This window comes from Gopherus evgoodei, unplaced genomic scaffold (assembly GCF_007399415.2).
Source record: "Gopherus evgoodei ecotype Sinaloan lineage unplaced genomic scaffold, rGopEvg1_v1.p scaffold_39_arrow_ctg1, whole genome shotgun sequence".
NCBI lineage: Eukaryota > Metazoa > Chordata > Testudines > Testudinidae > Gopherus > Gopherus evgoodei.
Genome location: NW_022060060.1, coordinates 189,384 through 216,013, shown reverse-complemented (window position 1 = coordinate 216,013; position 26,630 = coordinate 189,384). Strand labels below are relative to the sequence as shown.

General features: G+C 53.8%; 1 pseudogene and 1 gene segment (V, D, J or C); one reads left to right on the top strand and one right to left on the bottom strand.

Moving 5' to 3' along the window:
- Window positions 1-4,815: 4,815 nt before the first annotated feature.
- LOC115642205 lies at window positions 4,816-12,963 on the top strand. The segment is given in 6 exon segments: window positions 4,816-4,843; window positions 5,869-6,195; window positions 6,417-6,743; window positions 7,065-7,397; window positions 12,511-12,644; window positions 12,880-12,963. Coding segments are annotated over 6 exon segments (1,233 nt in total).
- Window positions 12,964-18,217: 5,254 nt separating this feature from the next.
- LOC115642204 lies at window positions 18,218-24,059 on the bottom strand (annotated as a pseudogene).
- Window positions 24,060-26,630: the final 2,571 nt, after the last annotated feature.

Sequence of the window (26,630 nt, the reverse complement as noted above, 5' to 3'; positions counted from 1 at the left end):
TCAGGAAATAGCAGCTAGGCAGGCTACAGTCAGCTTACAAGTGGGGTCCCCAGCTACATCGTCATAACAGGGGAACAAAGGGAACACAGAGGGGGCTTGCAGGAGCTCTGTCTGAGAGAAAAGCAAGTGAGGACGTTCAGAACTGAGATCCTAAACCCAAAAAATGGTGGGACTCCAACCTCAGAAGGGGTTCTACAGAGCTTGGCATAAAACCCAGGACCCCTGGCCGTCAGCCCGCTCACCTCTCCATTCCACCACACCCCGCTCCTTCCCAGAGTCACAGATAGACCCCAGGAGTCCTGGCTCCTAACCCCCTACACACACAAACCCACTAGATCACTCAGTCCTTTAAGAGCTTGTGATGCATACAGAGAGATATGCTGCAAGGAAACATTTGAATAGCTATCATCTCACTATTCTTCCCTTTCCAGGATCAGTCTATCCCAGACCTACCGTTAGAACGGGGCAGGGCTGGGAGCCAGAACTCCTGGGTTCTGGCCTTGGCTCTGGGAAGGGACTGGGGTCTTGTGGCTTAGAATGGTGGGGCTGGGAGCCCGAACTCCTGGGTTCTGTCCTTGGTTCCAGGACAGCAGTAAAGGCTGGTTCTTCACACACATGCACCCCATGGCAGGTTCTCTAAAAGGCCTCACCCTCACCCCCCAGAGACTTCAATCTTTTCAGAGGTCTGCAGACTCCGTGACCAAATCTCTGGTGAGACGCAGCAAACGACCAATAGGGGCCGAAAAGGGGAAGTTGAGACAAGTGACAGTTGTTTTTTCACCCCAGTGTTTGCCCCCATCCAATCCAATTTTCACACCTCCTCGCCAGCTTCAACACTGACAGCTCCTGCGTGGGCGTCACTGAGCGATAACAACCTATAATTATCTTTGGTGACCATTTGGAGGAAGAAGAGGGGATGCCCAACAGGCAAAGAAACCTCAGATGAACAATCCGACTGACACAGACCTCAGTGGATGCAGGGACACAACTCCCCGGTCTACAGTGCTGGGCCGCGACCCACCATGGCTGAGAATTTGGTGAGTAAATTAGAGGAAAGTGGCTGCTAGTGGGGTGAGTACTGGTGAGCTAGTGGGGCTCCGTCAGAATGAGCCCTTTAGAGAAGAAAACTTTATAGAGAGAGGAGTAGGACTCTTGGGCTCTCTCCCCAACTCTGGCAGGGGAGTGGGGTCTGGTATTGGGGGAGGGGGTCGGAAGCCAGGACTCCTGGATTCTCTCCCAAGCTCTGGAAGGGGAGTGAAAGCTAGGGGGTCAGAGCAGGGGGCTGGAAGCCAGGACTCCTGGGTTCTCTCCCAAGCTCTGGGAGGGGAGTGAGAGCTAGGGGGTCAGACCAGGGGGCTGGAAGCCAGGACTCCTGGGTTCTCTCCCAAGCTCTGGGAGGGGAGCTGGGGCAAGTGGGTCAGAGAACAGGGCTGGGAGCCAGGACTCCTGGGCTCTCTCCTCAGCTCTGGGAGGGCAGTGGGGTCTAGTGGGTTAGAGCTGGGGGGGCCAGGTGGGTAACACAGGCCAGGCTGTGCCCTTGCCCCCAGGCAGAGATGGGGGAACAGAGGTGCTTTTCTCACACTCCACTTATAAGCTGTGATAACAGCTTTGAAAGGGGTCCAGAGCTGAACTAGCAGGGGGCTGCACATCAGGAGGTCGGGAGTGAGGGGCCCCAGGAGAGCTGGGTGGGGGCAGGGCTGGGCTAGCAGAGGTCTGCGGGTGAGGAGTGAGGGGCACTGGCAGAGCTGGGGGGGGCAGGGATGGGCTAACACAGGATGCAAGTTGGGAGTGAGGGGCACCGGTAGGGCGGAGGGGGCCAGGACTGGGCTAGCAGGGGCTGCGGGTCAGGAGTGAGGGGCACTGGCAGAGGGCAGGGGGCAGGGCAGGGCTGGGCTAGCAGGGGGCTGCACATAAGGCGTGAGGGGCACTGGCAGGGCTGCAGGTGAGCCCAAGGCTGGGCTAGCAGGGGATGCAGGTCAGAAGTGAGGGGCCCCAGCAGAGCTGCAGGGAAGCGCAGGGCTGGGCTAGTAGAGGGCTGTGGGTCGGGAGTGAGGGGCAACAGCAGAGCTGGAGGGGGCAGGGCTGGGCTAGCAGAGGGCTGCAGGTTGGGAGTGAGGGGCAATGGCAGAGCTGGAGGGGGCAGGGCTGGGCTAGCAGAGGGCTGTGGGTCAAGAATGAGGGGCACCAGCAGAGCTGGGAGGGACAGGGATGGGCTAGCAGGGGCTGTGGGTCGGGAGTAAGGGGCACTGGCAGGGCTGGGGAGCAGGGCTGGGCTAGCAGGGTATGCAGGTCGGGAGTGAGGGGCACCGGTAGGACAGAGGGGTGGAAGGGCTGGGCTAGCAGAGGGCTGTGGGTCAGGAGTGAGGGCCATCAGCAAAGTTGGGGGCAGCCCAGGGCTGGGCTAGCAGGAGGCTAAAGTTTGGGAGGGAAGGGCACCAGCAGAGCTGTGGGGGAGGTGTGGGGGAGCCAGGGCTGTGGTGGGTATCAGGGGGCTGCAGGTTGGGAGTGACGGGCTCCGTCAGGGCTGGAGGGGGCAGGGCTGGGCTGGCAGGGGCTGTGGTTTGGGAGTGGGGGGCACTGGCAGAGCTGAGTGGGGGAGGCCAGGACTGGGCTAGCAGGGGCTGCACATCGGTAATGGGGAAACCGGCTGAGTGGGGGGGGACCCCAGGTCTTGGCTAGCAGAGGCTGTGGGTCAGGACTGAGGGCCATTTGCAGACGTGGGGTGCTCAGAGTTGGGGGGCTGCAACTAGACAATCAGGGGAATAGCTGAATACTTTTAAGGGGATTTTATTGTCTCCTATCTTTAGCCCAGTAATAAATATTTGCAAACAAAATCTTTCTAAACTGAGGCACAAATTTCCCCTTTGGCATGTCCTTTGTCAGAGGTAACCCCTGAACTCACCGAGTGCAGGAACGCGTCTCCCTGAGCCGGCCCTGCCTCCTTCCACCAGCTCTGCGCTCACGCTTCATGCTGAGAGCCGGGCCGGGGGATTCCCAACACAGCTAGCTGTGAGCTCGGCTGCCTGGGGCTGGACGTAACTGGCAGCTCAGAGGCAACAGCTCAGGGGTCAACTTCCTAACTTGGCCTTTGAGTTGAGATGGCTCCGTTTTTGCAGCGCACTCAGCTGGAGACGCGTTGGGCTTCCTTTCCGGGGGACAAGCTCTGACGTCTCCGGCTAAAGCCCACTGGAGATGCAGACCCCGGTAACTGCTCCCAAAGGCGCTTCGGCTTTGGGCATCTAGAAAGTGAGGCAGCTGGAATTCTTGGGAGATTTCTCCCACAGAGTTTGGGAAAGTGTCCAGAAAATCTTCATCCCAATTGGTTCGAATCTGAGTGGTTTCTTGAGTGGGAACCTGGCTAGAAAGGTCGTGAGCTAGGGATGGTGATAACCAGTCGACTACTGAGTTTGGGGGAGGGAAGGTTTTTTACCCTAACCCCAGAACTATGACCCTAAACCAAACCTTAAACCCAACTACTTAGACCCCCAACTCTGTCCTAGCTCCCTAACCATGACCCTAACCCCAGCATCTTAACCTCGACAGATGCACCCATTCCTTCACCTCAACACCCTAATCCTCATCCTTTCCCTAGAGTCCAATCTTCATCCTTAACCACAGCCCTCCTCCCTAACTCTGACCCCCAACTCTGACCCTCTCTTCAAACCCAACCCCTAACCCCAACGTCCCAACCTTATCCCCCAAACTCTGACTTTAGATTGCACAGGCTGCAATGGTCCTGGGATCAGTAGAGTCCTCATTGTTATTTCTCTGTAAAGTTCCTGGCACAATGAGACCTAATCCTAGACTGGGTTTTCTAGACCACTGTGATACAAGTACTAACAACCAATTATACCCCTAACCATAACCCCAGCTCTAACCCGAACCTCCCACCTTGACTCTCTGAGCACTAGGGTTTCTGTGTCTCCAGTTGGGTATCAAGCATCCCAGCCTCAGAAATATGAGTCATTGTCGCAAACTGACCCTTGGGGTAGGACCCAAGAGTCTCACTAACTCCCTCTGGGAAATGGCAGCAGAACTGGTTGGTATTTGAAGTTTGAATGGCTGCAAAATTTTCTAGAAATACAATCACAACACATTAAATATTGACCCAAACCATTAAACCATCGCCCATAATTCCATCTTTGCAACCTATAGCCCTTACCCCCAGCACCTGACCCTAACCGCTAACCCTTAATCCTCCTCCCCACGTATAATTATAACCCGAACTCTAACCCAAAGGTCCATATGTCCCGGGTTCAATTGACAGTCCCAGTCTTTCTGAGGATATCTAACCACGTGTGTTTGAGCCATAGAAATGCTTACGAGCCAGCAGTGGCCATTGTTGTTACCACCTAGAAGGCTAATGAGAATATAACATTTAATATTCGTTCCCAAGCTAAAATCGCTAGTACAACAGGGTCTATTTAGCACCAAGAGAACTGGGGGCCCTGATCCTGCTCAGTCTGTGACACAACCTGGAAGACGGGTGGCAGCACAGACATTACTAAGACCTTGCAGCTGTCAACAGTCTCACCCCAAACTGTGCTGTGAGAATGGAGCAGCGTGGGGCTCACTAGGGGCATTCTCCCCCGGCATTGAGTGCTGGCCCCAGTGTCAATCTAGGGCCTGGTCTGCACAGAGTGGGGCAGGGCTCAGTGGGGCTGTGTCTTATGGCCTCGCTCTCTCTCCCTTTGCAGTTAGTGCCACGGCCCCGTCTGTCTTCCCCCTAACCTCCTGCACCAGCGATGTCACCACCTCCCAGGTCACCTTCGGCTGCCTGGCCAAAGGCTACTTCCCCGAGCCGGTCACCGTGACATGGAGCCCAAATGTCGGCTCCTCGGGCGTGAGGACCTATCCCTCCGTGCTGCAACCTTCCAGCAGCCTCTACTCGCTCAGCAGCCAGGTCACCGTCCCGGCCAGCAGCTGGGAGTCTAACACCTATCAATGCACCGTAGAGCACCAGCCCACCCGCTCCAGCATCTCCAAGGAAATCCCAAGTAGGGAAAGCGCGGCGCGGCCTGGGGAGGGAGGGGGGTGGGAAGGGCTGGGGGGTCTCGCAGGACCCTGCTCTGGTGACTGCTGCAGGGAGAGAGGATGGGAGCCTGCTAGTGCTGTGAGCCAGTGGAGTCGCAGGGGTGGGTGGGTGGAGAGAGACACCACAGAGCGATGGGAGGGAATGGGGACAGGTAGATGGTGTTGGGTGCAGATAGCAGGGCTGGGGACTCAATAGGGGGCGCTATGCTGCAGGGAGCAGGGGGCTCAGCAGGGGGCGCTGTGCTGCAGGGAGCGGGGGGCTCAGCAGGGGGCGCTGTGCTGCAGGGAGCGGGGGGCTCAGCAGGGGGCGCTGTGCTGCAGGGAACCGGGGGCTCAGCAGGGGGCGCTGTGCTGCAGGGAGCGGGGGGCTCAGCAGGGGGCGCTGTGCTGCAGGGAGCCAGGGGCTCAGCAGGGGGCGCTGTGCTGCAGGGAGCAGGGAGGGCTCAGCAGGGGGCGCTGTGCTGCAGGGAGCAGGGAGGGCTCAGCAGGGGGCGTTGTGCAGCAGGGAGTGGGGAGGGCTCAGCAGGGGGCGCTGTGCTGCAGGGAGTGGGGAGGGCTCAGCAGGAGGCGCTGTGCTGCAGGGAGCAGGGAGAGCTCGGCAGGGGGCGCTTTGCAGCAGGGAGCGGGGAGGGCTCATCAGGGGGTGCTGTGCACCAGGGAGCGGGGAGGGCTCAGTGGGGGGCGCTGTGCTGCAGGGAGTCGGGGGTTCAGCAGGGGGCGCCGTGCTGCAGGGAGCGGGGAGGGCTCAGCAGGGGGCGCCATGCAGCAGGGAGCCAGGGGGGAGGCGACTCAGGAGTGATCTGTACAGCAACTAACCCATCACCCTTCTCCCAGAGCCCATCCCTGCTGAGCCCCAAGCCCCCGAGGTGCACGTCCTCCACTCCTCCTGCACCACCAAGCCAGGTGCCATCCAGCTGCTCTGCTTCATCTCCGGCTTCTACCCTGAGCCTTTGAAGGTGGAATGGCTGGTTAACGGCGAGCCCGGGTTACTTCACGGGGACACTGCCCCTGCCAAGAAGGACGCCGACGGCCGCACCTTCATCACCCGCAGCAATGCCAGCGTCTCCCAGGATGTGTGGCTGGAGGGCAAGACGTACACCTGCCAGGTGTCCCACCCGGGCACTGGGAGCAAAAAGCAGGCCCACGCCCGCAAGTGCGAAGGTGACGCTGAGCAGGGACGGGCTGTCTGGAGAGGCGAGGGGGACACAGGAAGGGATGGAGGGGGGAGGGGAACATGTGAGACTGGGATGGGCTTTGTAGAAGACAGGGTGTGAGAGGAGACTGGGATGGGCTCTGTAGAGGACAGGGAGTGAGGGGAGACTGGGATGGGCTTGGCAGGGGAGACCAGGCCTAGCAGCTGACCTGGACTCTCCTGTCCCCAGAAGAAACAACATCTCCCAGCAACATCCAGGTCTTCCTGGTGCCCCCATCTCCTGCCGCCCTGTACGTGGCCCAGAGCCCCATGCTCACCTGCCTGGTGGTCAACCTGCCTAGCGACTCCGGCCTCCAGGTGGTCTGGTCCCGGGAGAAGCCAGGGTCCATTATCCCTGATCCCCTGACCCTCACTGAGCAGTTCAACAACACCTTCACCGCCTCCAGCTCCATGCCCATCTTCACCCGGGACTGGGAGGCCGGCGAGACCTTCACTTGCAAAGTGGAGCACTCGGACCTGATCTCGCCCCTCATCAAATCGATCTCCAAGAAGCCAGGTAAGAGGAGAGGAGGGTCTCTAAGGGGAGAGACTCAGTCCCAGGACTCAGCATGGAGGGATGCTCCTTATGGGGAAGCCCCAACCCCCAACAACCTGGGATCCTGGCCCCTGAGTCCTTTTGCATCCCCAAATCCCCACCCTCACGTTGTGCTCCAGAGATACCAGCTCCCAGTCCCCAGCCTCTCCATCCTGGAAGAGAGAGGGGATCTTCCTACTCCCACACACACACACATACACACACACACCATCCTTCTCCCCATCTGCCCCAGATGAGTAATGTGCATGGCTCATCTCTGTCCTCCATCCCCACTCACTGAAGGCAAGCACTCCGCCCCGGGCGTCTACCTCCTGCACCCCCACAGTGAAGAGCTGAGCAGCAAAGGAGACTCTGTCAGTGTCACCTGCCTGGTGCGGGGCTTCTTCCCCGAGGACATCTCGGTGCAGTGGATGAAGAACCATGAAGGTGAAAAGGAGACCAACTACATCACCACCCCGCCCATGAAGGATGGAGCCAGCGACTCGAACTTCTTCCTCTACAGCAAGCTGAAAGTCAGCAAGGCCAGCTGGAACAGCGGGGACACCTACACCTGCATGATCACCCACGAAGCCCTCTCATTGAAGTTCACCCAACGCAGCATCAGCAAAATCTCTGGTAAATGAAGAAGGCTCCTCCCAGCCCACTGCTAACACTGTCCAGTACAGCTTCCTGTAAATAATCTCTGTGCCCTGCATGACAACAAGTGAATAAATGGAACTAGTCTGAGCTCACACCCAGGTCTCCTTCTTGTGGTGTGACTGGGTGAAATCTGCGAGTCGCCCAAGGTGGACGAGGTCCCAGGTTGCAGGCTGGGAGAAACTGAGATGCTAAAAGGCTGGGGATGCCAATTCCCAGATCCTGTATGGGTGGATACATATATACCATGGATGGATGGGGAGATACATGGGTTGATGCCATGAAAGGAAATATGAGTAGTTGCCACGGAAGGAAGGATGGGTAGATATGTGGGTCCATGCCACGAAAGGAAGGATGGATAGATATGTGGGCCTATGCCGTGGAAGGAAGGACGGGTAGATATATGGGTCCATGCCATGGAAGGAAGGATAGGTAGATATGTGGGTCCATGCCATGTAAGGAAGGATGGGTAGATATGTGGGTCCATGCCGTGTAAGGAAGGATGAATACATGCACAAGTACATACACGCCATGGAAACAGGGATGGAGAAGGGGGTAGATGCACAGTTACAGACATACTGCAGAGGAACAGACACATTCAAGCCAATCTCAGTTGGAAGGCCAGGTGTTCAGAGAGATGATTAAATGGATACATACTTCAGATGGCAGGACAAATACACTGAGATATCACAAGCAGCAAGAGAGAAATAGGGAGATCATTATTTGGATTAAATTAACCCCTATATCCCCAACTGAGACCAGTACCCTGTTGGGATGGGCACAGCACAGACAGCAGGAGACAGTCCTTCTCACAGCCTAAATAGAGAAAGAGGAGGAAGAGAACAGAGGTACCAGAAGGGGGAGAGTCCTGCCCACAATTACCGAGCATGTCAATGACAGAGCTAGAAACAGAATCCAGATGTCCTGCGTGTCCCACCCAGTGTGCCTGCTACAAGACTGCACTGTACACAGGGACTCATGGTTGGATGGTTCAAAGAGGGTGGATGCCAATGGATAAATAGATGTCAAGGGATAGAAAAAATCCCTGGGGATCTGCAGAAGGGTGGATGGATGGATATAGGGGTGTGTTGGGGGGTATAGATGGATGATTGGCGAATGTTGGATGGGCACACTTTCTGAAGGAGTGATGGATGAATAAATGGATGGAGTGTGATAGATGGATGGGTGGAGATGGGGATGAATGGATGTATACATGAACGGTGGTGGATTGGTAGTCACATATGGCACTGGATTGGTACCGATGGGGATGGACAGGTGCCTGGATGAAGGGGTTGTTACACATAGTGAGTGAGTGAGAGATGAGGATGAAAGGATGGCTAAATATAATGGCTGACTACGCATGTTTGGGAAAGGATAGATGGCAATGGATGGATGAGAGTCAATGAGTACTGATGGTGATAGAGGGATGGGGTGGATGTATACTGAAAAGGATAGATAGATAGATAGATAGATAGATAGATAGATAGATAGATAGATAGATAGATAGATAGATAGATAGATAGATAGATAGATAGATAGATAGATAGATAGATAGATAGATAGATGGGCTTGCCTGGGTGAACGGTGAGGGATGAGGATGGACGGATTGAATAATAGACTGCACATTGGATGGATGGTTAGAAACAAGAATGGATGGGTGGGTACAGAACCGTATGGATGGTGGAAGATACAGATATAGGGTTAGATGGATGTTTATGGATGAGGAAGGACAGATGGATGGTACAGATCAGGAGGGATGGATGGAAGATACAGGGATGGATGGATGTTTATGGATGAGGAAGGATGGATGGATGGTACAGATCAGGAGGGATGGATGGAAGATATAGGGATGGATGGGTGTTTATGGATGAGGAAGGATGGATGGATGGTACAGATCAGGAAGGATGGATGGAAGATATAGGGATGGATGAATGTTTATGGATGAGGAAGGATGGACGAATGGTACAGATCAGGAGGGATGGATGGAAGATATAGGGATGGATGGGTGTTTATGGATGATGAAGGATGGATGGATGGATGGATGGTACAGATCAGGAGGGATGGATGGAAGATATAGGGATGGATGGATGTTTATGGATGAGGAAGGATGGATGGATGGTACAGATCAGGAGGGATGGATGGAAGATATAGGGATGGATGGGTGTTTATGGATGAGGAAGGATGGATGGATGGTACAGATCAGGAGGGATGGATGGAAGATATAGGGATGGATGGATGTTTATGGATGAGGAAGGATGGATGGATGGCACAGATCAGGAAGGATGGATGGAAGATATAGGGATGGATGGATGTTTATGGATGAGGAAGGATGGATGGATGGTACAGATCAGGAGGGATGGATGGAAGATATGGGGATATATGGATGTTTATGGATGAGGAAGGATGGATGGGTGGATGGCTAAGCAATCTCTAGGATCCCACTGAGACAAGGCCCTCTAGGCTCAAACCTGTGCATGCCCAGAGGGGCGCCGTGTCAGGGTCAACATTTACCCCACATCCCATCCCACTCCAGAGAGGAGCAGGGAGAATTTTGAGACAGAATCAGTGGAGGGAGGGCAACTCAAATTCCCTGACCCCTACATACACCTCCCTAGCTAGCTGAGAAACTAAAGTGTCTCCCTCCACCCCAACCCTCTGTGGTAGCTGAGGAGGGGGTCATAGTGCAACAGACAGCAAACACCCCACACCAGGGATCAGCTTCTGGCACCCAGTGCTCGCAAAGCAGCAGCACTAGTAGGGCTGTTACCTGGAGCAGACGCTAAGCAGGGACTCACCTAAAGTCTCACTAGGGCTGGTGACATGGGGGTGGGACAGAGGAGGCAGACTCATCTATGGCCCTGCACATGAGCCCCATCTCCTACGTAGCCCCAACAGGGCACCCACATGCACCCGTGTGTGTGTGTCAGCTTCAGGGCTGGATGGGCGAGCGCAGGGCTTGACCACACCAGTGCCAAGCCCAGCGCTCAGCACGTGGTGCCAAAGGGTGGGTAGCAGCAGCGGCAGTGTTAGGGCTGTAAAAGCAACAGAGAGTCCTGTGGCACCTTACAGACTAACAGACATATTGGAGCGTGAGCTTTCCTGGGTGAATACTCACTTCGCCGGATGCTGTTCTCCTGGGGCAGCGCAGGGGCACACACAGTAAGGGAGTGGGGGGGGGTTGCTGAGAAAGAGAGAGAGAGAGAGAGAGATCTGGTACAGATGGACACACCTGTAACATGGCATGACCCAGGGACCCTCCCACCTGAGCTGTCGTGTTTGTACACACAGAGAGACACACAACACAGAGAGACACAGACATGCACCCAGAGGCAGCCACACAGCCTGTTCTCCCTCCACTCGCAGCCAGCTCTAAGATGCAGCTGTCTCTGGGACAGGTGTTACAGAATCTCTCACCCTGTGCTGAGTTGTGTCCTCTCTGGGGTGGAACATGGCGTCTGGTTATTCACGGACCCCTCCCCCGGCACTGGGATACGTTTGACTCAGGGGTGGGGTATGCGGGAGTCAGTTTATATGGGGATACCTCTCCCACGTCTAAGAAGCAGCTACCAACTCCAACCAAATCCTCGGAGCCCCCTTTACCTGGGGAGTGAGGCCTGCATCACCCAGAAGCCATGCACACCTGGAGTGGGCTCAGTATGGGGTGATCTCCCCTCACAGTCAGAGCTGACCTCAATGCCCCCACTGCTATGCTAGGGGTGCTGTGATACAGGGGGCACCATCTTTCCTCTGAGAGATAAACATGAGCCTCCCAATCATTAAATTACTCATGACTCCGTTCATCAAAGCAACAGTGATCAGCACACCCCATGCCAGCTACAGCTTGGCATTTAGGCAAAGGGTCCCTATCTAAACAGCCCCTGTGTGCCACCCCAAAGGGGGCACATCTCAGTGCTGGCTGAGAGACCACCTCTATAAACAGCCACTAGATGCCACCGTCCCAGTGCCACCCAAGGGAGCCCCAAATAAACAGCCCCAGAGGTTGCTGTGTTCCATCAGAAGTGACTCCGGAGTGTTTAGGTACATTGGGACCAGTGTCATAGAGGTACAAGTGTGAAATCCAGCCATCCTGGTCTTTAGCGGGCTCCTCTGTTGTGGTCGCATCCTGGCACCTCACACACACCTATGAATTTACCCTCTAAGGGATCCTGAGCCACCTCTTGTGGGAATGGAGGGAGAGAGAGGGTGTGCAAAGGGAAAGAGCAAATGAAGATGTGTGTAATGGATGGTTTGATGAATGGAGGGTTGTGTCTAGAGATAGATGGGTGGAGAGGTGTGTAGGGATGGATGGATGATATCCAGAAATGGATAGATGGAGGGGTGTGTGGTCATGGATGGACAGATGGATGGAGGGATGGTTGTATCTAGAAATGGATGTGTGGAGGGGTGTGTGGTCATGGATGGATGGGTGGAGTGATTTGTGGGGATGGATGGATAGTTACATCTAGAGATGGATAGATGGAGGGGTGTTTGGTCATGGATGGATGGATGGAGGGAGGGGTGTGGAGGGATAGATGGATGGTTGTATCTAGAAATGGATGGGTGGAGGGATGTGTGGTCATGGATGGATGGTTGTATCTAGAAACGGATGGGTGGAGGGGTGTGTGGTCATGGATGGCCAGATGGATAGAGGGATGGTTGTATCTAGAAATGGATGTGTGGAGGGGTGTGTGGTCATGGATGGATGGGTGGAGGGATGTGTGGGGATGGATGGATGGTTATATGTAGAGATGGATAGATGGAGGGGTGTTTGGTCATGGATGGACGGATGGATGGAGGGGTGTGGGGGGATAGATGGATGGTTGTATCTAGAAATGGATGGGTGGAAAGGTGTGTGGTCATGGATGGATGGTTGTATCTAGAAACGGATGGGTGGAGGGGTGTGTGGTCGTGGATGGATTGGTGGAGGGGTGTGTGAGGATGGATGGCTGGATGTGTCTGGAGCGGGAATGGGGGAGGGATGGAAGGATGGATAGAGAAGGGGATAGGCAGGTTGGTGCTGGACACACAGTCCGAGCTCTCTCTGTCACAGTGGCTGAGTCCGAGCTGATGTCTCTTTCTCTCTCCTCAACAGAGGTGATCGTGTCTGGTGAGTTTTGCAGCGAGGACGAGGATGAGGAGCTGGATGGACTCTGGTCAAGCATCTCGGTCTTCATCACCCTCTTCCTCTTGAGCGTGTGCTACAGCGCAACCGTGACCCTGTTCAAGGTGAGAGAGAGAACGAAGGTAGGAACGAAGGAATTAACGCCTTTAGCACAGTAGAGGGCAGCGTGGAGGGGAAAGAAAGAAGAGAGGAATGAAGGAGAAAGGAGAATGGGTGAATAAGACAGAGACTGAATGAATGAGACACAGACAGAAAAGCAGGAAGGAATGACACAGACAGACAGAGCAGCTCCCCCCAGCACTGACCCCTCTCATCCTTCCTCTCTCTGCCCCACTGCAGGTGAAGTGGTTTTTCTCCACCCTGGTGCAGCTGAAGAAGGCGAGTGGCCCCGAGTACAAGAACGTGATCCAGCGCGTGGTGTAGAAGCTGCTGCCCCCATCTGCCCAGAGACAAGGGTTTGGGGCTTCTGGCTCCATTGGTGACACCACTCTGAGTCCCACAGCTGCCCCCCACCAGCGCTGTGCCCCTGGGAGACCCCTCGGGGGGGAGACAGGACCTCACCCCACATGGCCTAATCAGCCCTCAGCCACTAGGGATGCTGCGCTGCTCGGAGCTTGGCTAAGACTGGACAACTCGTATCATGGAGGGAACCAGCGCCCCTAGCAAGGAAACAACCCCTCTCCCACTTCCCACCCTCCTGAGCCCAACAGTCCCTGCTCTGGGGCTGGATCAGAGCCAGCGCCCCTAGAGAGGAAAGGCCTCACTTCCCTTCCCCACCCCCTGTGCCAGCCAGCCCCCCGCCCTGGGGCAGGACCATAGCCAGAGTTGTGTCTGTCATGCTGTATGTTGCATATTTAGCTTTTCACTGGGATTTTTGTGGGTGGTATGTGTCTGTGACTTTTATTGTGTGCACTGAGTGACAATAAATAAATAAATAAATACATAAATACATAAACAAATCAGGCTCCATCTCATTCATAACCTCCATCCCGGACTTTCAGGGACCCCTGATGCCCTCCAGAGGGGCATGTCATGTCTGTAGGGGTGCTTCCGGGCATGGGGAATAAAATGACAGGTGCCCGCTGAACTGGCCCCAATGGGAGATAGGGGTCTAGCTACAAACCCAGAGAACTGGGGCCTCGTCCCTCAGCCTATACAGGCTGGGACGGGTGGGCAGGAAGGGGAGATCTCTGGGGCAGAGAAAGCCATTGGTCAGATAGGGTGGCATGCATGAGAAAGAAAGAAAGAAAGAAAGAAAGAAAGAAAGAAAGAAAGAAAGAAAGAAAGAAAGAAAGATGTGTATGTATGAGGATGGACAGTTGTGTAGATAGATACCTGTGGCTTACATTCTCCTTGGTAAAATCTCCCAAAACCCATCCTGAAATGCAGCTACCAGTTTTGAACTCATTTTATTCTGGATCAAACTCAAAATTCCTGTGTAAGTTGCAAGTTAAAGAAAGGAGCCAATGAGACTCTTCGCCATTGACAGATTCCAGGTTGACCAGAACTTGGGACACAGATGCGTGTGCACGCACGCACACACACGCGCACAAGGAAATCCAGTCCTTGCCATGGGATGGGGTTGGAGGATGGAGGGGAATGGGGCTGAGTTCAAGTTCCAGCATGGGCTGCCCTTGGGGACGTCCAGGGAAGGACTCTGCCCTCCCTGCTCTGGGCTCTGCAAAGTTCAGACCCTTCAGTGGCCGTTGTCGTGCCCTCTGAGTTGCTGTGGAACTTTGTCCCTCCAGGGGTCTGGAGAGAGGGCAGGAGCCTGGGAGGGCTGATGATGGAGGGAGGGAATGAAGAGGATGAAGCAATGCTGTACACCTCCTAGGAGCCCAGAGCCGGGCACTCACCGCACCTGTGGGACACAGAGAGCAGAGTGGTTCGGCCAGTGCCGTTGGACCCGGCGTTGCTCTCATGGGCAGCATCCTACGCTGGAAGAGCAAGGCCAGAAGGGTCCTTTGGGACCATCTAGCCTGTCCTGCTGTGTAGCCCGGGCCATGGACCTGGTCCAGTCACGCCTGCATCCTGCCAGAGTCTCTGCGTTGAGCTGGAGCTCAATTCCAGACAGAGACACCGGCCTTGTCAAACTGCCTCAGGAATGGCCACTGCCCAGCGGGTGCCGCACACCAACTCCCTGGGGAGACACGGCTGTCTAAGCCGATTCTGCTTCTGGTTCCAGGTCCCAGCACCGTGTCCCCACCACAGAACCGGCTTCACAGGCTGCTATGGCCCTTTGTGCATCTGGCCCCACTACGGATCCTTAGTGATCATGGCTGAGTGGTTAGTGATTGACGCTCATTGGTCCTTGAACATTTGTTCTGGCTTCTTAATTAGTGATCATTCCTTTTTGGTCATTGATCATTCATTGCTGATTATGGATAAATGATTATGGTCAGTTAATAATTACTAGTAGCTTATTAATGGTTGATGCTTGATCCTTGATTAACATTCATTACTGATCTGTGAGAATTGATTATTGATAATCAATTGCAGATTAATGGCTACTCAGCATTAATTACAGATCACTAGGTACTGACCAGAAATAGCCAATCCCTGATTATTGATTTCTCAGTGATAAATGATTGGAATTGATAATAGACTCTTGATTCTCATTCATTGATCACTGCTGAGTCAATCTTGATGGGAAACTCGCTCATTAGTGATGATGCTCATAAGCCCAGCAGAAGTTAAGAAGTTGCCCAAAGCATTTCCCCAGAGCTGTGATAGCCAGGGCCATCCAGAGGATTCCCGCCGAATTGCCACCAAAGACATTGGACTATAACAGGGTTTCTCAAACAGAGGTCGCTGCTTGTGTACAGAAAGCCCCCAGCGGGCCAGGCCAGGATGGTGTGTTACCTGTCCCATCTGCAGGTCCGGCCAATCGCGGCTCCCACTGGCCACGGATTGCTGCTCCAGGCCAATGGGGGCTGTGGGAAGCGGCATGGGCCAAGGGACTTACTGACTGCCACTTCCAGCAGCTCCCGTTGGCCCGGAGCAGCAATCCGTGCCCGGCGGGAGCCGCAATGGGCCAGACCTGTGGACGGGGCAAGTAACACACTGGCCCGGCCCACCAGGGGCTTTCCCCACACAAGCAGCAACCCCTGTTTGAGAAACCCTGGACTATAACCTGAAAAACTCGTTCAAGGGACTCTTTGCAACTCTGAAGCCAACCACCTCTGCTATGAAACTGACCTAAGAACTCAAGTCCTACCTTTATGTATGTGTCTTTTAACCAGTACTCACTCTCTCACTCTTATCTTTTCTAATAAATTGTAACTTACTTCATAAGAATTGACTGTTTGGGTAAGATCTGAAATACTCATTGACCTGGTGGGTAATGTCTCCAATCCTTTGGGACTGACAGAACTTTTATATGATGAACAAGATTTTCAGTAATCCTCATCCTGTCTGGGTGGGAGCTCAAGGCTGGGTTACTCTAAGGAAGCTGTATTTCTGTCTTCTGGGTAACCAGTAAGGTATTTTAGAAGCTGTTTTGTTTCTAGTCTGATGAATTTATCAGGATAACCACCAGTCTGGGGGGATTGGCTGCCCCATTCTTTGCAATATGCCCCGATTGTGTGATCTCAGCATGGCCCCCCAGGGACCCCAGTCACTCTCCATGCAGGTACTTATACATATCATTGAAGCCAACTCTTGAATGTCTCTTTCATAAGCTCAGCTGATTCAGCTTCTCCTATCTCTCACTGGAAGGTATTTTCTCCAGCCCTCTAATCATTTTTCTAGCTCTCTTTTGCACCCTCTCCAATTTTTCAACCTTCTTTTTGAATATTGGACAAGAGAATGGCCACAGTGCATGGGACCAATTGTCCAGCTACTCCAGTATCCTGTCTTCCAACAGTGGCAGATACCAGATGCATCAGATGGAATGGCCAGAATGGGACAATGGTCAAATGATTAATCCACTGTCATACAGTCCCAGCATCTGACCATAAGAGGCTTAGGGACACCAAGAACATAAGGTTGCATCAATGACCTGCTTGGCTAATAGTCATTGATGGACCTATTCTCCACGAATTTATCAAATTCTTTTTTGAACCCAGTTATGCTTCTGGACTTCACAACATCCTTAGTCAACAAGTTCCACAGCTTGACTCTGTTGTGTGATTGCTGTAAACCTGTGGCCATTTAATTTCATTCGGTGAACCATGGTTCTTGTGTTATGTGAAGGAGTAAATAACACTTCCTTTTGTCACACGAGTCATGAGTGTATCAACCTCTGTAAAATCCCCCCAGTTGTCTCCCTAGATGAACAGTCCCAGCCGCTTTAATCTCTTCTCATATGGAAGCTGTTCCATAGCCCTGATCATTTCTGTTGCCCTTCTCTGAACCTTCTCTATTTCTGTTCTATCTCTTTGGCGATGGGGTGACCAGAACTGTGCGCAGCAGTCAAGGTGTGGGCGTGCCGTGGATTTATACAGAGGCAAAGTGGTATTTGCTGTGTTAGTATCTGTCCCTTTCCTAATGATTCCCAACATGTCGTTACTGCTTCTGACCACTGCTGCAGGTTCACCCCAGAACCGGATGCTGTATTCCAGTGTCAGTCTCCCCAGTGCCGTACTCAGAAGTGAAATCACTTTCCCTGGTCACCACCCCCCTGGTCACACATCCAGGGACAATGGGGACGGAGCTCGTGGCAATGAAAGATCCTAACTCAGTCTCACACTGATGCCTAGCTCCCTGCAGACATAACATCAGATTCCTGGGGGCTCTGCCTCTGCATCTTATGTGGTCAGGTCAGGACGCATCTGCTAGTGGTTCTGACGCCATAGCAGCCAGGGCTACATTGCTAGACAGATGCGATGGTTAAGATGCAAGTCTTGGAGATGGGAAATCAGGGTTCTATTCCCATCTCTCCCACTGACCTGCAGTGTGACCAGAGACAAGCCACTTGGGCTGGGGTCTTTAAAGGACTCTTAGGCAGTTAGTTGCCACTGAAATAAATTCATAATTCCAAGGGGAGTTGGGCATCTCACCCCTCTGAGCATCCCAGATATAATCCTTTTGTGCCAAAATATCCCCTCCCAGCCTTTCTGTGGACAGGGATGGTCAGCTAGACTCATGACACTGCATGAGGATGGATGGATGTTGTAGAAGCTAATATAGACAGATGACACTGCAGATGTTGGATGGATGGACAGGATTGCAAAAGGGAGAACAGGCAAACTCAGATATTGCCAACCGAAATATGAATAAACAGACACAGTGCAGAGAGAGAGATTTGCAAGTGGGCAGGAAAATGGACAGCTAGTAAAGAGGGGGAAACAGACAAAAGTACAGCAGAGGATAGAATGGATGGATAGATCCTGCAGAAGGAAGCTTTGATGAATAGATCTAGAGAATGCATAAGAAAAGGAGAGTGGATGGACAGTAAGAGATACGTCAGAAAGAAGGCTGGTGAATGGATATAGATGACGCAGGAGGGAGGCTGGGCTGGTGGATAAGACATAGAGATGGTCCCTGCTTGAAGAAGACATCCCATTGAAAACAAGCTCCAGCATGGGGCATTTTATTTGGGCATATTCCACACACAGCCACGCTCCGTACACCAGAGCTCCCACAGCTTTACACACAGGCTCAGAGGAATCCCAGACCCCACAAGGTTCCATGGCCACCCCAGATACGCCGTGAGGAGCCCGTGGGGCTCTGATCCTCAGTAGCAAGTGACGTCGGTGTCGGACAGGATCACAGAGACATTGACAGCGGTGGGTTTACCAGAGGCTTTGTCCATGCTCCGTGGATGAAGGTCATGGGCAGACCCTCGTGCCCCACCACACAGGCGTAGGTGTCCCCCCGCTCCCATTTGGACGCCAAGACATTGAGCTTGCTGTAGATGAAGTAGCGCTCCTCCTTCCCAGCCTCCCACACGGGGCTAACGTTGGTGTAGGCTTCCTGGGGCACGGGCCAATCCTGCTGGGTCCATGTCACCAAGATGTCTCTGGGCCGGAACCCGGAGGCCAGGCAGGTGATGGTGGCTGATGCCCAGAGAGACAGTTCCTCAGCGTGAGGAGGGGAGACGTAGACAGAAGGGGCCCGGAAAGACATCTCTGCCATGAGGAAACACCAAAGGGTTAATGATGAGGGATGAGAACCAGGAGTCCTGGCTGCCAACCCTGACACAATCCCCCTGCTATAACCCACTAGACCCACACACACACACTCTGCCCCCAGAGCTGGAAAAAGAACCCAGGAGTCCTGACTCTCCATCCCTTTCTCTCTCATTAATTTGCACATTTCATCCCACACACAAATGTGTAACACCCAGTCTCACTGACCTGAAACCGGATCAGAGCTGGTGACCCCTAGAGACAAAAGGATCCATGTCCCATTCCCTACACCCTGAGCCAGGAAGATTGCAGCAAGTGCCCCCTACAGGGGAAAGGCTGAGTTCTAACCTTGAATCTTGCGGATGGTCTTGACAATGGTCGACGGGATGTCTCGGTGTTTCATGGTGCAGGTGAACTACTCCCCCGCCTGCCACTCCTCCACGCACACCCGCAGGATGCTGGTTGCACTGTAGGTACAATCTTCCTGCAGCACCGGATCCCTGGAGACCACGGCCAATGGGCCCCCGCTACCCCGGTTCCAGGACACCTCCAGGCTGCTGGGGTCTACATGCCGCTCACCAAACAACTGATGGTGGCGTTCTGCGCTATGTAGAGGTCCTCCAGGGAAGGCAGAAGGAGAGACACCTTCAGTGGGTGTTGATTACAGTTGCTGCCACCTGGTTGGGGGCAGGAGGCAACGTTGAGGGCTGGAATGAGCCAATACTCAGGAGGCATCAGCTGATAAATAAGTACCTCTGCCTCAGGGGAACAAAGCCGAGGGGATGTTTGGGAAGGGTCTGAGGATCATTGGGGTGGGAAATAGGGCACTGGCTTCCCTGATGGAAGGGGCACGATCCTCATCTCATGGGGCATCAGGAATAATGGCTGAGGTTTTCCAACACATCCCGGGATTGGGATTGGGATTCCTGGGTCCCATTATGATTATTTGGGTCTCTGGGTCCCATGAGCAGATCTGAAGGTCTCTGGCTCCCATGGGAGAAAGACTCATTGGTGAAATCACAGCAGGGGACAGACCTGCCATGTTTGCTCAAATCAGGATCCTTCCAGCCTCAAATTCACGAGCCCAACGAAGAGGGCAGAGATGACAGCTGGGACACAGAGAGGAGAAACGACCTGCCCATGGTAATTCCTGACTCCTTTCCCCCATGCTCTAACCACTAGTCCCCACTCCCCTCCCACAGCTGGGGATAGAACCCAGCAGTCCTGGCTCCCAGCCCCCTGCTGGCACTACTAGACCCCGCATCCAGAGCTCAGGACATAACTCACATCCCCTAAAACCCTCCCCCTACACAGGCAGAAGGTGCTCTTTATATTTCACCCCAGTGATATTCCGGCTGCTGGTCTCCCAAAGTCCCTCAGGGTTGTGACCACAACTCTCACTGCAAGCCGATGTGGCAGTTGAGAGCGTGAATCCCTTTGGAAACCCCAGCATTGAAGCCTGAACTGGTGCTAGCTCCCTCACTAGGCCCTGGGGTAATGGGGGGCACTGGCCATATTGGGATGAACAAACCTCTCGTCGCCCTTTGGAAGCTTCAACTCACAATTCTCTGACTTCACCTTCACCTTCAAGGTTTCATTCAGCATCATCTGCCACACCAGGCAGAAATACTGGGGCCCTGCTTCTCCTTCCCCCGTGGGCCTGGCGACTCTCAAGATGCTCTGAGTGGAGTAGGCCTCACCAGATCTGACACAGGGACACTGCTGTAGTGGGAGGCAGGGACTATGGAGCTGTTGTGCTCCCAGCAGAGGTTGACGTCTGCCGGGAAGAATCCAGTGACGTCACGGAGGAACGTGTGGAAATCTTTCTTCCCTGAAGTTTCCTCTGGGTCCAGGCAGGAGACAGTGGCTGAGACAGTAGGTGCGTGGGCAGGGTAGGCTGGAAGGGACAGAGATGTGAGATGAAGCTAATTTCTCTCCCAGGGATGGAATATGTCTCCTCTTAGTCCCTTGGTGGAACATGTGAGGGGTGGCTAACCTTGGCCATATTTATTATGTATTTGCTGTTTTTCCTTAAATCCACAGCTTATGCTATGACCATGGAATCTCAGCTTTCATTTAGGGTCTATCCCCACTAGCTGTAAAGAAAAGTCTGAAAACGTGATCCCCACTCACTCTTTTTGTTCCTGACTCACAAACCAGGAAGCAAATAAAAGCAGCCCAACATTTATTAACATTTCTAGATTTTTTGCACCTGTTTCACAACTTTGTGCTTTGAAAAATTGAAAAGGGCTCATAGAAGAGCCTCAGTGATGATTCAGTAGCTGTAAATGAGAGATTTAAGGAGCTATATTGATTCAGTTCAGGGCAAACTCAAGATGTGACTTGAATAGTGTATGAATACCTTCCCGGCGATAAAACATCAGGTACTAAAAGAGGGTTTCTCAAACAGGGGTCGCCGCTTGTGTAGGGAAAGCCCCTGGCAGGCTGGGCCGGTGTGTTTACCTGCCCCATCTGCAGGTCCCGCCGATCGCGGCTCTCACTGGCCGTGGATCCTGCTCCGGGCCAATGGGGGCTGCTGCAAGCAGCATGGGCCAAGCGACTTACTGGCAGCCGTGTCCAGCAGCTCCCATTGGCCTGGAACAGCGATCCACGGCCAGTGGGAGCCACGATCAGCCAGACCTGTAGATGGGGCAGGTAAACACACGGGCCCGGCCAACCAGGGGCTTTCCCTACACAAGCTGCGACCTCGCTTTGAGAAACCCTGTACTAAAAAGTTCTCTAATCTAGCAGAAAAGGCAGAACAAGAACCAATGGCCGGAAACTGAAACCAGACACATTCAAATTCATTGTAAGGCAACAATATTGGAAGAAAACCATTAGAACAAACTATCAAGAGAAGTGGTGGATTCTCCATCTCCTGAGGGGTTCCAATCCAGACGGGACGTGTCTCTAGATGAAGCATTAGTCAAAGACATGTTACCGGGCTCGACAAAGGGATAAATGAGTGAAATACTCTGGCCAGGGAAACATGAGGTCTGACTAGATGACCTGATGATCCCTTCTGGCCTCAGACTCAATGAATCTACCTTTGATGGACCATCTTAACCCTACTTTCTATTTTTCTGTCCCTCATCACCTCTTCTGAGGGCCCCGGCTGAATCACCACTTTGAAAGACCCAGGAAATATTCACCAGATCCTCCTCTATTGCCTCACCTCCCTACTGGAGTCTAGTGAATTGCAAGGCCTTCATTTTCCATGGCAGAAGCTGGTCTGAGAACAGGCAGCCTGACTATTATTGTAGTGGTGTCTACCAGCCCAGACTGAGACCACAACCCCCTCCTGCGAGCCGGAGAAGGGACGTGAAAGAGAGCCCCTGTTCCAGAAACAGACACCAGGTGAGAGAAACAAAGGACCCTTATACCCACTTTGCAGGCTTGGGCACAGAGCGAGAGTAAAGTGACTTTGGCTGAGTTCACACAGGGAGTTGGGACTTACACGCGGACGTACTCACTTGTGTCCATGAGTGGCATATCCTGGGTGACTTCTCCAAAACAAGGAGGTGTCACTTTGCAAGAACTTGGTCCTGCTCTTCCATTATTCCAAGCTTATTTCGTGGGTGCTGGTGACGCTCTGGATCCCATTGCTTTGTTCCAGGTTTCCTGTCTCTGCATCAGAGCTGGCTTTCTCATCACTTCCCAAGCCACCTGAACATCTACCAAGCTATAACCCAGCACCCGGCATGTCATACAGGCTGTCTCCCCAATCAGGTCATCGTAAGACGGCTTGGTGACAGAGACGGATGGAGCCACTGAGGCAGGCTCAAAAATACAAAGGACTTGTTTCAATAGGGGAAAAAGAGCAGAAGACTCCATGAATTCCCGGCACCATGAAGGATACTACAGTGACGGGTGTTACAGAATCATAGAATATCAGGGTTGGAAGGGACCTCAGGAGCTCATCTAATCCAATCCCCTGCTCAAAGCAGGACTAATCCCCAGACAGATTTTTTACCCTAGTTCCCTAAATGGCCCCCACAAGGACTGAACTCACAACCCTGGGTTTAGCAGGCCAATGCTCAAACCACTCAGCTATCCCTCTCCTCTTAGAGGTGGACTGTCAGTCCCCTAATTTGTGAGCCTCAATTTCATGGGCTGTTAGAAGGAAGAAAGATAGAAACCATTGAAAAAAAGCCTCTTTCTAGGTATTGACAATCCCGTAGCACTTTCTATCTCTCCATCTACACTTTCCTGTGCAGACCTCCAGCTCTTTATTACTAATTATTCACGTACACACATCCCCTTTCTCCATCCATCCGACCTGTCTTTCTACCCAGCCATCACATCCATCTTCCCTTCCAGTCATTCCTCCTTCTATCCACAGTATCTAGCTCTCTATCCATCCAACCTGCATATCTTTCACTGCATCCATCCATCCCTCTCCCACCCACTCCTAGTATCCATCTCTCAATGTATTTCTATGTCACCCTGGGATCTGCGCACAGTCCCGCTTACCCTTAGATAAGGCTGGTTTCCAGGCAACCCTTCATCCCACCCCACCGTGCACGGCCACAGCCCCTCACCCAAGCACTCGCTGGTGTTGTGCATGGAGTACTCCATTCCCCGCACTGGGTGGGTCACTTCACAGGTGTAGATGTCCCCCTGCTCCCAGCTCTCCCTGGTGATGTTCACTTGGCTCTGGCCCACGTAGGTGCCGTTTGTGCCCTTCCCAATAGAGAAGTCCGTGGTGGGAAGGTTCCTCTTCTCGCCGTTCACCAGCCATTCCACTTTGGCTGCCCCTGGGCTGAATCTAAGGAGGAGGCAAACCACCTCCAGCTGTTTCTCCATGATGTTGTGCTCACAGGAGGGGCCCAGGAGGCAAACCTCAGGATGAATTAGAGACTCACATACTGGCAGCAGAGAGACAAAATGGATACCAGCTCAGAATCATGAATCAATTGCATTTGTACAGCATTGAGCACAATGTGCTCAAGTCCTGACTGACAACAGAGAGAGGAAAGTTTTACCTTTCCCTCCTTCCTTCCCTCGGCACCATTCCATCTCTCTATCACTCTGTCTATGTCATCTCTCCAGCTATCCGCCTTGTTTCCATCCATACTTCTGTATCTCCATTTGCCCACCCACCTAGCCCATGCTCCGTACCATCCTTCCCTCTCTTTCACTCTCTCCATCTTTCCCTCGTCTCTGTCCATTCATACATCCATCCCTTTTCTTCTCTATCCTCCCTTCCATGGACTTTATCATTCTATCTCCCCCACTCCCTCTGACACTTTAGTGCACCCTTCTGCCTCAGTCCTTTCGTCATTCTCTGGCACCCCAACATAGCTCACCATTCGTGATCTCCACATCTATCGTTTTACGGGATGGGGTGTGCTCCACACTGCACTGGCAGGTGTTGTGCGCCAGGCCGTAGGAAGGGGCGGTGAGCTGGCTGACGAGGGAGAAGGCCCTGCCACTGCTCTGTGCCATGGCTGGGAAGTCTTGATCCCGTTGGTCACTCTGCCGGAATTCCACTTGATGTCCACGGGCTCCGGGAAATAGCCGCTAGGCAAGTTACAGTCACCTCACAAGTGGGGCCCCCGGCTACAATCGTCACAACAGGGGGAACAAAGGGAACATAGAGGGTGTTTGTGGGAGCTCTGTCTGAGAGAAAGGCAAGTAGGACATTCAGAACTGAGAATCCTAAACCCAAAAATGGTGGGACTCCAACCTCAGAAGGGGTTCTACAGAGCTTGGCATAAAACCCAGGAGCCCTGGCCTTCAGCCCTCTCACCTCTCTACTCCACCACACCCGGCTCCACTCCTTCCCAGAGCCACAGAGAGACCCCAGGAGCCCTGGTCATCAGCCCACTCATCTCTCCACTCCATCACACCCAGTTTCTTCCCAGAGTCACAGATAGACCCCAGGAGCCCTGGCTGTCAGCCCACTTATCTCTCCACTCCACCACACCCTCCTCCTTCCCAGAGTCACAGATAGACCCCAGGAGCCCTGGCCTTCAGCCCTCTCACCTCTCCACTCCACCAAACCCAGCTTCTTCCCAGAGTCACAGATAGACCCCAGGAGCCCTGGCTGTCAGCCCACTTATCTCTCCACTCCACCACACCCTCCTCCTTCCCAGAGTCACAGATAGACCCCAGGAGCCCTGGCCTTCAGCCCTCTCACCTCTCCACTCCACCAAACCCAGCTTCTTCCCAGAGTCACAGATAGACCCCAGGAGCCCTGGCCTTCAGCCCTCTCACCTCTCCACTCCACCAAACCCAGCTTCTTCCCAGAGTCACAGATAGACCCCAGGAGCCCTGGCCTTCAGCCCTCTCACCTCTCCACTCCACCAAACCCAGCTTCTTCCCAGAATCACAGATAGACCCCAGGGACCTGGCCCTCAGCCCTTTCACCTCTCCACTCCAACACACCCCACTCCTTCTCAGAGTCATAGATAGACCCCAGGGACCTGGCCGTCAGCCCTCTCATCTCTCCACTCCACCACACCCCACTCCTTCCCAGAGCCACAGATAGACCCCAGGAGTCCTGGCTCCTAACCCCCTACGCACACAAACCCACTAGATCACTCAGTCCTTTAAGAGCTTGTGATACATACAGAGAGATGTGCTGCAAGGAAATATATGAATAGCTATCATCTCATTATCCTTCACTTTCCAGGATCAGTCTATCCCAGACCTACCGTTAGAACGGGGCAGGGCTGGGAGCCAGAACTCCTGGGTTCTGGCCTTGGCTCTGGGAGGGACTGGGGTCTTGTGACTTAGAACCGGGGGGCCTGGGAATCAGAACTCCTGGGTTCTGTCCCTGGCTCCAGGACAGCAGTAAAGGCTGGTTCTTCACACACATGCACCCCATGGCAGGTTCTCTAAAAGGCCTCACCCTCACCCCGCAGAGACTTCAATCTTTTCAGAGGTCTGCAGACTCCGTGACCAAATCTCTGGTGAGATGCAGCAAACGACCAATAGGGGCCGAAAAGGGGAAGTTGAGACAAGTGACAGTTGGTTTTTCACCCCAGTGTTTGCCCCCATCCAATCCAATTTTCACACCTTTTTGCCAGCTTCAACACTGACAGCTCCTGCGTGGGCGTCACTGAGTGATAATAACCTATAATTATCTTTGGTGACCATTTGGGAGAGGAAGAGGGGATGCCCAACAGGCAAAGAAACCTCAGATGAACAATCCGACTGACACAGACCTCAGTGGGATGCAGGGACACAACTCCCCGGTCTACAGTGCTGGGCCGCGACCCACCATGGCTGAGAATTTGGTGAGTAAATTAGAGGAAAGTGGCTGCTAGTGGGGTGAGTACAGGAGGTCTTTTAATCCCATCAGAATGAGCCCTTTAGAGAAGAAAACTTTATAGAGAGAGGAGCAGGACTCTTGGGTTCTCTCCCCAACTCTGGCAGGGGAGAGGGGGCTGGTGTTGGGGGAGGGGGCTGGAAGCCAGGACTCCTGGGTTCTCTCCCAAGCTCTGGGAGGGGAGCTGGGGCAAGTGGGTCAGAGCACAGGGCTGGGAGCCAGGACTCCTGGGTTCTCTCCGCTCTCTGGGAGGGCATGGGGTCAGTGGTTAGAGCTGGGGGGGCCAGGTGGGTAACACAGGCCAGGCTGTGCCCCTCCAGGCAGAGATGGGGGAACAGAGGTGCTTTTCTCACACTCCACTTATAAGCTGTGATAACAGCTTTGAAAGGGGGTCCAGAGCTGGACTAGCAGGGGGCTGCACATCAGGAGGTCGGGGAGTGAGGAGCCCCAGCAGAGGCTGGGTGGGGGCAGGGCTGGCTAGGCAGAGGTCTGCGGGTCAGGAGTGAGGGCACTGGCAGAGCTGCGGGGGGCAGGGGCAGTCCGGGCTAGCAGGGGGACTGCACATAAGGCGTGAGGGGCACTGGCAGGGCTGCAGGGGAGCCCAGGGCTGGGCTAGGGAGGGTATGCAGGTGGGATGGAGGGGCACCAGCAGGGCTATGGGGGACCGAGTTGGGCTAGCAGAGGCTGCAGATCAGAGTGAGGGGCACTGGCAGGGCTAGGAGGGGCCAGGCATGGTCTAGAAG